Source organism: Astatotilapia calliptera, chromosome 5 (genome assembly GCF_900246225.1).
Source record: "Astatotilapia calliptera chromosome 5, fAstCal1.2, whole genome shotgun sequence".
In the NCBI taxonomy this organism is placed as follows: Eukaryota; Metazoa; Chordata; class Actinopteri; order Cichliformes; family Cichlidae; genus Astatotilapia; species Astatotilapia calliptera.
Window position 1 is genome coordinate 29885711 of NC_039306.1, and position 13005 is coordinate 29898715.

Genomic DNA, 13005 nt, shown 5'->3' on the forward strand with positions numbered 1-13005 from the left:
TTCCATAAAAAAATGAAAAACATGCTCTTGTACTGACACATGCATAGCCACACACGTATAGTACACTCATAGAGACATGTAGCCACAGCTTTAAAAGTGCAAAGACATCCGTGTTAGACTGCAGAGGCAAAGCAAGAGAAACACTTTCTCTGGGTGCCGAAGTGGATCACTGAATTCACGATACACTTGCTATCAGCACACAATATCCTCAACACTTTTCCATTCGTTTTGCAGTTTTCGAGTTTTGAAAACAAGCTGCACAAACCGATGAATGACTTATGTTTTTTTTAGTCGTGCTGGTTACCATTGCCGCAAAAACACGAAACTACTGTGAAACGAATACTTGTACCGAGCTTGCACTGCAACAACTCATCTTTTAAGTACGTACGTTTAAGATTAATTAACGTAAATTCAAGGTAGTTCAAGTGTCCGTAGAATTCAGCCGCCGCCAATAACGCCTACGCTTGTGTGCAATATATAAAAAATATAAGAACGCAAAAATAATTAATGGCAGGCCTGAATTTCTTTTTAATTATTATTTTTTAATTTGTTTATATATCGCGGTATATATGTATAAGAACGTAATTACCAAACGCACAAGCTCGTAGAGTCTGCTTCTCTGCCAGCAGATGCCGCTTAATTACCTCAAATAATTCATCAAAGCCTTTCACTTCCTGCCCAAACAGTTCAGTTCAGGAAGAAGAAATAATGGCGACGCTTCTGGGGTGCGAGTCCCCTTGTACGAGAGGAAAACGAAGAAACTACAGTAGCAATATCATCACGAAGTTCACGGCCACTAAAATCACCGGCCAGGGCTTCAGTCGAGGAACACAGGTGGGAGAAACGACATTTGTTTTGACTGTTAAACCACTCGAAAGTTGATCGACTGAGACCAGGGACTTGCGCTTGGAATCGAGCCTGAAAGGAAGACGTTGTCCGAGAGACCTAGCTGGAGCTGTAGTCGCTCCTGTCAGCTCGGGCTTGACTAACAGGCTAAACATAACGGGGTGTGATTTTTCTTTGCCAATTTTAAACTATGATACAACCTATTGCCAGGAAACATGTTTTTGCTCGCTGACAATCCAAATGACGCTGTCACTGCTACAAGTGTATGAGAAAAGCTCCGTTGAAGTGGCTCTTTTGTTGTTAGCTTTACATTAGCTTAGCATTGGAGGCCAGGTTTTGTACGATATAAAACATTTTAAAGTCGGTTGTCTTCGGACTGTTCTTATGGCCGTTGACTATAATAATGTAAATATTTCTACAGCGCCCCTCACTTTATTTTCTAAATACTGTAATCTTGGTATAAACGACAGTAAGATTTGCTAATGGTAGTGAAGGAGCTAGCGACAGCTAACTAGCTAAGCCAGCAGAATAGCTCAGGTGATTACGTAACAGCACTAACCACAATAACTATCGTTTCCATAAATGGGTACGCCACAACAGCTGTTAAGGTATGTTAACGTTCGCAGGTTTATTTTTGTGCCATTTACACGATATTTCTAAGTGTGAAGGGTTGGTTTTTGATTTAATGCTAGCGACAGCTTACGCCAACTGTTTAGATTTTCACGTATCTTCGTGCATACGAATGTCGCAGCTCTCCGGGTGTTTCCACACGTTCAACTCATGCATATCTATTATGATATTGCCCGTTTCATCCTAAAAAAAAGCCGTCAAATTGTAAAGCTGATTAAACCCATTAACACCTTTTTTGTTTTCAATGCATATGTTAGTGGCGTGACTGTCACATTTCCAGCTAGCGTACTGCGTAATGACGTTTACAAAGAAGCTTTGTTCTTAAGTAGAGGTTCTAATAACGCAAGGTATTTCCAGCGTTATCTGTTAACGCCCCCGATAACCCTGAACACGTCGACTTTAAACAAGTTTTCTTAGGCCGTCCAGGGAATGTTATGAATTGCTGTAATTTGGGAAAACACAGGAGTCCTGCCAGTTCTGCTGACACATGAACAGATTTTAAGGAGGGTATGTCATGTGCTGTGGTTTGAGCCTTCAGTTGTCAGAGCAGTCCACTTGGTGTTTTAGGTTGAACTGCCTCTGAGACATGAATTAAAGCTAATTATTTGATCATTCTTCAGCTTTTTGCCCAATTTCAGCAAAGTTGGTGGAGCATGGCCAAAACAATTACCCATTAAATTTTGTTACAGATCATTTTGTTTAAAATTGCCTGAAAGGTTCTTAGGCCTTGATTGATTACTCTCTGAGTTTTTTTTTGTTTTTTTCATTTCATCATCTTTAATATAAAAAAAGGGGGCAATATTAAGAATTGGTCAAATCATTTCATGTGAAAGTGACAGTAGGAAGACTGGGCTTGTTTGCTGTTTTCACAACCAGTACCTGCCCAGAGTAAACAGAGTTAAGATATCACACATTGTAATAAAGTCAGTTTGTCATGCATAAATATGCTTTTTTTTTTTTTATCTCAACTTTTTATTTCATTCTTTCTCAGTGAGACGTTTTCTGGTAACAACATTTAAAAACATGCATATTTACATTTTCTTTCGCATATTTTTAACTTGGTCAATAATGTTTTTGTGTAGATGTTCTTTTCTTCCAGGAAGTTTATATGTCACAATAAATATGTGTTTCCTGTGATCAAGGGAGGCAATGACTCTGATCTTAAGGTCTCTATGACTTTAGATTTCATAAGGTTTAAATAGAAACTCTGTTGGGGCATGTTAGCTTTTGTAGTCTATGGTATGATCAAAGGTGTGGCTTTTTTAGTTTCATTTAAAAGAAGGCTTACTACCTTGCTGTACTCATAAAATGTTTCTTTCTTTGAAAGTTGCAAACCTATTGGAATGAGAATTTTATTATTTATTTGACTGACAACACACATATTTTATGAGTATGTGTTATAGTCAATGTCACGCTGCTTTTATGTTTATTAACGATGTAATTTTATTTAAAGGTCTAAAAGAAAATTGTATATTTTTACTATGTATAGCTGATTTCACAAAAACGTCATACAGTTTAGAATAAAGTATGAGAAGACCTTCTCACATAGCGGACAGTAAATGTCAGACTGATTTTTCACTACTGAAAGTACTATGTAGTATTGTGGTTTCTGAGCAGAATGTGCAGGACAGCATATACTTGTGGTGAATTCTCAAAACAATTACCTGTGCTATTCACAGATTGACTTAATCAAACATTACAGACTTGAAACTAGGGAGCTGGTGGGATAAAGTCTGTTTAGTGCTAATTGGATTGATTCTGACATTTGCAGTCTCATATACTGCTCCTCTAAGTAGTATCTAGTTCAGGACTGCAGTGCATGTTTGAAAAGGGCTCATGTTGCCTCTTTATGTGTTGTAGCTCCCAGGAGGCCTGCTTCAGGAGAGAGATAAACGTGCCAAGTGGAATGGCATCCCTACTCTGCTGCAGAAGCTCTATGAGAGCAGCCATCCCAACAGTGACCTCTCCCATGCCCACACCTTTCTTAAGGTATCCACATAGCACTAGTCCATCAAAGGAGGCAGTGAAATGACTGGTTTTAGCTTCTTTTTTTTCTTTTTTTTGCTTAGTGTTTTACTTTGAAAACTGGTGGGGAAAATAGTAATGTGACCACTGTTTTTTTGGCAGTTATTATTATCCCAGCTGTCTGTGGAGGCCATGTCCTTTGTCACAGAGGACAGGAAGACCGCTCAGGAATCCACCTTCCCCAACACGTACACTTTTGACCTCTTTGGTGGAGTTGATGTAAGTCTTACATTCTTGTGGTGTTATTGGACTGAAGCTGTTATTTCTGAAGAATAAACTCTCATGTATAGCTCAACTCCTCCTGAGATACTGGAGAAATAAAATGGTTTTCTCATTTGTCTGTGTTCATAAAGCTTCTAGTGGAAATCCTGATGAGACCTACACTAACTATGCAGAAGAAGAAACCTAAAAGTAAGTAGGACTGCCATAACATCTGTCCGCATTTCTGCGTTTTAGTTCTTAGTTTTTTTTCCTATAATCCTGAAACAGTCAGATTAATATTTGTGCTTCTGTTACAACAGTGAATGATGACCTGGTCAAAGACTGCCTTAGTGTTCTGTACAACTGTTGCATATGTGTAAGTACCATGTTACATATTTTTCATATAAAATATGCCGCACATATCATATTTTCCCTTCCAGTTGTTTGCCTTGATGCAGAATCATTTTTGCATAATTTAATGACCGTGTAAAATTCCTTGTTTAAATTCATAGACGGAGGGCGTCACAAAGAGTCTGGCTGCTAGGGATGACTTTGTTCTGTTTCTCTTCACCTTGATGACAAACAAGAAGACCTTTCTGCAGACTGCTACTCTTATTGAAGATATTCTTGGAGTAAAAAAGGTGTGTCAAAGTAAAGAGTTCTACTTGGATTAAGTGACAGTAGGGGGTAAATGTATTTATGGATCTCTTGACTTCACTTTAATGCATAGTTACTCAACTATTTAAAAAGGATTTTAAGCAATGGATTATAATCATGTGTTAGCCATGCGACAGACTGGCGACCAGTACAGGGTGGACTCTGGCAAAAACTCCAGTTACTTAATTATCCATAACTAAGCCAACTATCTGTCAGAGCACTGTGGAGATTATAAAATGCGACTGATTTAATTTTATTCTGTGTGCTCCTGATGGTTTAGACATCTCTCTCACTTCACTTAGCAGCTTTCCTTAATCTTTTTACTAATTATGACAGATAAACCTTTGGTCCATGAAAATGTATAAGTCACAGTTAGCCTAGTTAGTATGTATTATTCTGATCATTTGTCAGTTTTGTAAATACAAAAGAAGTAAATATTTTCAGGTCTTACGCGTAAACTGGCATGTAGCATTTATACATATATCTGCTGGGTCAAATCAAATTTAGTCGGGGTCTGTCTCAAAAGTTACTTTTGAAAGTGTTGCAATGTCTGCATTCTGTTCACATTTGATGTTTTACATCTGGTCACACCTTTCAGGAGATGATCCAGTTAGAGGGCATCCCTAACCTGTCGGGTCTGGTCCAAAGCTTTGACCAGCAACAGCTAGCCAACTTCTGTCGCATCCTTTCTGTCACAATCTCAGAACCTGATGTGGGAAATGATGACAAGCACACCCTGTTGGCCAAAAATGCACAGCAAAAACGCAATGCAAGTCCTTCACGTGCAGAGGTCAACCAGGGTAGGTTGTCTTCAGAGTTCAAAGATTTATTGGCTGTGTCATTTATTTTGTACAATAGCAAGAGTGCATTTGACTGCGTTTGTTTACCCTGTTTCTGACACTTGTAACAAGAAATGTCATTAAACTGAACTAACAGGCCTTTTTTTTTTTTCCAACAGTAACCCTGCTGAGCATCCCAGGATTCATTGAGCGGCTTTGTAAATTGGCCACTAGAAAGGTATCTGAAGCCACAGGTGCTAACTTCCTGCAGGAGCTGGAGGACTGGTACACATGGCTGGATAATGCTCTGGTACTGGATGCTCTCATGCAGATGGCCACTGAGGAACCTGAGCAAAGCAGTACAGGTGAGAAAAAAGGCATTTATGATACTGCTAACTCATGGTTGCATTCCCGTGAACTTTTAATAATACATTTGGACATGTTTTTTTGTTTTTCTGTTGTTTTTTTTCTCTCCTCACCTACAGAGTCGTCAGATGAGAGTTCTCTGGCTACCAGCCCTCTGAGACATCGACTGCCCCAGTCCATGAAGATTGTCCATGAGATTATGTATAAAGTAGAAGTACTGTATGTGCTCTGTGTTCTTCTGATGGGCCGTCAAAGGAATCAGGTACTCTTCCCCACCATTAGAGCTGAGCTTGAATTTTTTGTCTGAACAGAGTTAAATTGTTTTTTCCCCCCCTGTAACTCCTCTCAGGTTCACAAGATGCTGGCTGAGTTTCGTCTCATCCCAGGGCTCAACAACCTGTTCGACAAGCTCATCTGGAGGAAATATACAGTTTCGAATCACGTTGTGCATGGCCAGAATGAGAACTGTGACTGTAGTCCAGTATGAAATTTCAATTCAGTAGTCCTAAACTCATCATTACAATTACATATCACTTTTTAAAATATGGAGGGTGAACACTCTTTATTCCTGTCACACAGGAGATATCCTTCAAAATCCAATTCTTGCGATTACTTCAGAGTTTCAGTGATCATCACGAGTAAGCAGCGTTTTTTTTATTTTTTATTTTTTACTTTTAACCTTAAATGAAATATCAAATGTTGATTTACCTTTTCAATATGTTCCCTATCTTTCAGGAACAAGTACCTCCTTCTAAATAGCCAGGAGTTGAATGAACTGAGTGCCATTTCCATGAAGGCTAATATCCCAGAGGTGGAAGCTCTTGTCAATACAGATAGAAGCCTCGTGTGTGATGGGAAGAAGGGCCTCCTCACACGTCTCCTGACTGTCATGAAGAGGGAGCCTCCAGACTCGTCTTTCAGGTAAGTGTCATGTAGGCCAAAGACGGAGATAATGCAGATTATATAGTCAGCCATCTCTTTAAAAGTCTGACATGCACATATTGGAGAATCAGAGATTGTGCCATTTAAATGACTGCTCGGGGTTTCTCTGTGTAGTTTGCTTTAGCTGATTGTTTCTCTTGGGTGTTTATATATAGATTCTGGCAGGCAAGGGCAGTGGAAAGTTTCCTCAGAGGTGCCACATCCTATGCAGACCAAATGTTCCTTCTGAAGAGGGGCCTACTAGAAGTAAGATAAATGTTACCACCCATGTACAGAGATCTTTCTTCTTCTTTAGTGAATCGGTGTTCACTTTCCATTTTCATTCCTCGACAGCACATCCTGTTCTGCATCATAGACAGTGGTTGTACATCTCGCGATGTCCTTCAGAGTTACTTCGATCTGCTTGGTGAGCTCATGAAGTTCAACATTGATGCTTTCAAGAGATTCAACAAATATGTCAACACTCCAGAAAAGGTATGACGATAGATCCTAGTATTTATTAAGAATATATATACTGGCTGAAAAAGATCTTACTGCATTGTTGCTAATGGTTTTTTCTTTTCTTTTTTAGTTTCAGATGTTTTTAACACAGATCAACAGCTCCCTCGTGGATTCAAACATGCTAGTACGCTGTATCGTTCTTTCATTGGACCGCTTTGAGAGCCAGACTGAAGATGTCAAAGGTAAATGGAAATTTGATGGTTGTAAACTGGTGTTTATAGAATATTTAAGGCAGAACTTAATATGAGCATTTTCTTTTATTTATTTTTTCTTTTTGTTTTGTTTTTTATCTTTGGGACTTTAATGTGCTTAAAGAATACATAAAATTAATGATTGCTGACAAAATCTAAAAGAAAGCAAAGAGTTTGAAGTGGAATTGATAGCTGATGAAACAATGTGCGCCAGAAGTGAGAGTACATTGATACATTTATTTGATTTATTACGTTGTTTTTTTTTTCCTCCACTTTACAAACATGTTTTGTGTTCTTTGTTGTTTCCCAGTGGTGGAGGTACTTTCTGAGTGCTGCTTGCTATCGTACATGGCCAGAGTTGAGAACAGGCTGTCGTTCCTTTTCCGACTGGTCAACATCATCAATGTACAGACACTCACACAGGTCTGGGTTCATTTACACCGTGCCACATGTTTTCATAGAAGATCATGGTGATTATTTAGCAAAAAAGTCTGTTTAAAAGTAAACTGTAAGTCAGTTCAGAGACATTTGGCATTTAACATTTTTTAATTATAACTGAGGTCTGTTTCTCTACAGGAGAATGTCAGCTGTTTAAACACCAGTTTGGTGATTTTGATGTTGGCCAGAAGAAAGGCTAAACTGCCCTTCTACCTCAACGCCCTTCGTGAGAAGGAGTATGCTGAGAAGTACCCGGGCTGCCTGCTTAACAACTTTCACAACCTACTGCGATTCTGGCAGCGCCACTACCTCAATAAGGACAAAGACAGCACTTGTCTGGAGAATGTGAGTAGCTGAACGTACAAACACTCAACCAGGTCCAACATCACAGGCAGGAAGCAATGATCTCTTCACTTATATTAAGTGGCATTTGTGTTACACCTTCAAAACATTCCACAGTAGAAACGTTTGCAGGCACAGTGATAAAACCAAGACTTTGATTGCTGTGCTGCAGCACTTGTAAATTGTAGAGGTGCATAGAAGTTCTTTCAGATTAGATATTGTCTTTCATTTTTGTGAAGAACTTCTGTAAGTCAGGGACTTTCCATACAAGAACTGAAATACCCACGCCACACCACCACAACTAAAAACCTGCCCTTCTAAAAAATAGTTTCTTTCTGCTGAATGTTTAAGTGCCACACATCATCTGCAGCAGTAGCCACCACCAGTCAGGAATCCCTGTTAAATCCACCTGCCCATCAGGGGTTAAATAAAACTAGAGTAAAAGAAGAAAATGTATGTGCTCTTTGTGTTCTCCACTCAAACTGTGATTAATTAATTGGAGGTAAACAAATATAAAATTCTTTTTATATTATTTAATATGAAAAAAATACACATGCTGGGACTAAGTTATACCAAAACCGAAGTGTTTACTTTTGCTGTAGCGTTGTCTCAGAAGAGGGCTTTTTCCCCCTTTAATTTTCACATGGCTGTTTAAACATTGATTATGTAAGTAGATCTAAAATATTTGACTGCCCTATGAAATTATCAACTCTATGAGCAACATTTACTCATTAGTGGGACTTAATGCTGAAGATGGTGCAACAGATTTTGCTTTGATGGGAGGGAGATGGAGGGCTCAGCTCCTTTCACAAGCAACAATGTGACTAACAGATGTTTGGAAATAACTTTACAAAATAGCAAAATGGTCATTGAGCTCAAAGTAAAACAATCTAAAAGTTCTATCACAGGAATTCTGTAAAACCCAGACTTCTTACTGTTTTCTGAAGCCATTTTCTTTCATTTGTAAAAGAACATGTAAAGATGTTTCTTAATGTCCCACTCACTGTCAGCATAACAGTTTTACAAGGTGATGTCAATGTGTTTGTTTTGCTTGCTCTGCTGCCACCAAGTGGCAGATGTCTCCAACTTGGCTGCTACAATTTTCCATTAGATTTGCACTGTCCAACCTAATTACACTGTTGACTGCCACAGGTTAATGACTTTGACACATACCAACTTACTGTAGTCTTCAGTACCCATCAAATTTAAACACTATAAACGTATAGGGTACACAGACACTGCTTAACACAAGAAGTGCTTCCTGTGGGAAATACTTCTATAAATGGGGTCAGAGATTTTAGTTGGCATTTGATGCTTTGCCATTGGTTTAATTTGGAAGGGAAACATTTAATTAGTGGTGGACAGTTTGATCAGGTCATGTAGTGACAGAGTAAAGGATATTAGCGCATAAGCCCTCATTACAGAGATGTATGCACTTTTTGTAATTCTTTGGTGTAGAGAGATGGGTTTTTTGGGGGGGGGGGGCAGAGCTTATTATGAAAGAACTAATTTCATAAGTTCAAAATGATTTAATGCTTGCATCAGGAGAATAGTGCCGATCCAAACGTTTGACCCTACAACAAGGTGATTTTTGAAGCTCTGCGGTGTTGTGTAGGGTGTTTTGCATTTTCAGTGGTTTCATGTTTAAACGATGCCAATTATGATTTGTGGTGTTAGTCACCAGATCTCAGCATCATTGATTACCTCTATTTCTATTTTTGAATCTCTTTGAATCTCAGTTATCAAAACACAAAATTAGGGAAAACTTTTAGCCTAGATAAACAAGTCTTAAGTCTGTTCTCGTGGCAATTAGTGGCATTATAACAAGACTATTATTTATTTATTTTATTTATTTTTAAGTATTATTATTTTTGAACACTCATCTGTAAGTGTTAACATTGATCCAAGAGACATCTAGCTAACCTATTCTGATTTAACCTATTTCTCACTACAGCCTGTACTTACCTATAGTTATAGAATATTCACAACATACTTCATACCGTGTACATTATAACACACCATAATAGACCCATTTCTGTAATATACTTACATATCTATATTATTGCTAATATATATTGTAATATATCTATATCACTAAAGCACTTCTGGATGGATGCAAACTGCATTTCGTTGCCCTGTACCTGTGCATGTGCAATGACAATAAAGTTGAATTCTATTCTATTCTATTCTATTTATCTGTTCATACAAACCAGTAAAAGGACTTTTACTGGTTTTTACTCTTTTTATGTAAAAGGCTACTTGAATAACTAATTATAACTATTATTATAGCTATAGCTGGGATACCTTTTAGCTGTGGGGTTTTGTTTTTGTTTTTTTTTTTGTTCTTATTCATCTTGGTTTTCCCTTTTTCAGAGCTCCTGTATCCCATTCAGCTACTGGAAGGAGACTGTATCAGTGCTGCTGGGTTCAGACAGGACTTCTCTGTGTGCCATAGCGAGCTACATCGATGAACCATTCATGGATCTGGACAGAGATCTGCTGGAAGATTGACCTCCAGTGTGTGCACTTAGTGCACTGGGGATGGGATGGGGCAGATGGCCACATGGAGCATGGACACCTAAAGCTGGCAATGACCCCGCTGAGCTGAGCCGTCCGGCTGCTTAGGAACTGTGTTCTGGATGTAAAAACTCACCTGTTTGCTGTCTACACCTTCGCATGGAGGCTGTCATCACAGATTTCAGCAAATAGGAGTTTTCCTGGCCATCGTCTTCTCACTGAGTTAAATCCGCTTTTCAAGAGAAAGAAGAGGAAAACCTGTATGCCCACCCCAGATTGGCCACATGGTATAACAGACAATTAAACAACCTTCAAAAAATGACATCTGCATTGGTTGTTTGCTTTAGGTGAAATTTAAAATAAAACTTTTTATATAACCTAGAAAGTTCTATGATAAATATGTATGATTCAACAAGTTATGTTAGGAAAAAAATGGACTTGGTTTGGAAATTACCGCAGCTTGAACTTTCACGTGCAGGTTAGTGGTGTGTCACAGGGCTGCCAGGAGTCACCAGCCTCACTCTCGCACTAACTTCATGCTCTCTGTTGACTCCATGTCACTCCACTGTCTGAGCTTGGAGGAAAATGGCTTTTTACTTTCCCCCCCTTCTCCCCCCCTTATGAGTCCTCTAAAAAGAGAATTTTCAATGAACCCGTCTGTCTATTTTATTAGGTGGCTATTGTTCATTGGTGCTTTCTGGCTCCACTCAGCACATTTAGGTAGCTTGAGGGTGTGCTGGCATTTTCCACATATCACATGGGGTACCTCTCATCTAAAAACCACCCTTCAGTTATGGCTTCAGAAGCCCCACCCAGGGACTCATTAATATTATTATTATTTTTCTTGACTTATATTTTGTGTTGTTAAAACGGTGGCTTTTAGCTCTGGATAAATTGTAGAATAAAATATTGCACATTTGTTTTTATTGTTTATATTTTAACCCATTTGTTAAAAAAAATCTTCATTATGTAACAGAAGCTTTTGTGAGAAAATGCTTTGGGAAGAGAATAAACTATGCAGGTGTAAGTGTTAAAATAAGAGTTTTTGTTCACCCCATACCCAAAGTTTGCTTTATGCGAATTAGCTTTCAACCCAACATCAGCATTTGATTGGAAATCCTCCACTTTCTCTGGTATCTGGCATTTCCTGAAACCTTCAAGCTGAGAATGACAATCTTCTTGGTGGCTCCTTCTGCATAGCTCAGCTTTAATTTAAACGATGAGCGTGGCTGTGTTAAAGTTGTCCACAGCCTGAATGTGCTCCTGTTTTGTTGAAATGGAAGATGCAGAGCTAAAAAGATTTGGATGTGTCCAGTCAAACAAGTACAAATGAATCAGCTACCTCATGTTTTATCCCAACGCCGTACAGATCAAACCACTCCTAATCACAAGTGTACAGATTTAATCCCAGCACGTTGTGTTCACGTGAATGTATGAGGGCATTTCCGACACCACGAGTTGTGCTTTTTTTGCCTTGAGATGCAAGTGAACATGTCAATTTTTTTTATTTTTTTATTTTTTTTGAAGCCTTCTATTTGCTTTAAAGCTTCTTAAGGTTCTCCTATTTTTTAGCTTTTAGCATGTCTTAAAACTCTTGACTGGTGTGCGCAAACTTTAAATGACTTCATCTTCTGTGCTTTGCAGTGAAAGTAACGCAAGTACCCGTAAGTGCTTCTTTTTCGAGTTCTCCATTTCTTTGTTGGATGCCCAAGAATATTTACAACGGTGTTCTTCAGGACAGATTGTTTATTACGCTGTTATCGCTTCAGCCGTTGGTGGTAGAAGTCGGACGAAGCTGTTGGTATGAAAGCATGAATGGTGTGAGCTCTTTGGAATACCTGTATAAACATTTTCTTCACCCTAGTTTCCGTAGCTTTGTGATGAGTTTCTGAGAGTGACCCTTCTGTATGATGCACAAGAGAACTGGTTCTCTATAGTAATGCTGTATGTGGTGTGATCCACCCAGTAGGCCTTAGTTTTCATTCATTCGTTTGTACAGAAAAAAATGGTGAAATGTTATCCTCTTTGGCCAAAAACATGCTGCATAATATAACACACTATTTGACTTATTTTAGACCCCTGACTTTGACTTTAACTGTACATTTTATGTAATGTTTAGCATGAGGGGGATGGTCATAAAAAGCCCTAAACACACTTTTACAACTGATTATATGGTGCTTTTTTTTTTTTTGGGGTGGGAGGGAGTGAAGGAAGATGATTGTATCTCACTAGGATTGATGGCATCTATGGGGTTTGCGACAAACGGCATTTCAAAGATGCCTGACAGTGAGTAATGTCGTGTACAATCTGTCGTAAAACGGCTTTAGGAAATTATACATCTATTTTTCATCTTTATGGTTAATCTCTGACTAACCCTGTTCAACTCACAAAATCTGTTCCACATTCTAATAAACACTTCGGTAACAAACTTGCCCTCATGCTCCTGCTCTAATGCTGGTATTCAAGTTTAATTTCCTTATTTAACAGCTGTTTGTCAAATTAATCATATAATAAATTCTTCTTTAGACTGTCTTTGTTGAATCGCATCTCTCTATCACATTGACACACAC

The 13005-nt window shown here is 38.6% G+C and overlaps 1 protein-coding gene across 1 annotated transcript; it reads left to right on the forward strand.

The window, feature by feature from the left end:
* The first annotated feature begins 606 nt into the window (after positions 1–606).
* Positions 607–12967, forward strand: trpc4apa (transient receptor potential cation channel, subfamily C, member 4 associated protein a). Its single transcript, XM_026168790.1, has 18 exons — positions 607–834; positions 3337–3465; positions 3604–3720; positions 3855–3912; positions 4023–4078; positions 4215–4343; positions 4958–5159; positions 5318–5503; positions 5624–5766; positions 5854–5985; positions 6084–6142; positions 6240–6425; positions 6602–6692; positions 6780–6920; positions 7018–7129; positions 7449–7561; positions 7715–7921; positions 10292–12967. Exons 1-18 carry the CDS (start codon positions 709–711, stop codon positions 10427–10429), a joined length of 2325 nt encoding a protein of 774 aa, XP_026024575.1. The 5' UTR covers positions 607–708; the 3' UTR covers positions 10430–12967.
* The last annotated feature ends 38 nt before the right edge of the window (positions 12968–13005 follow it).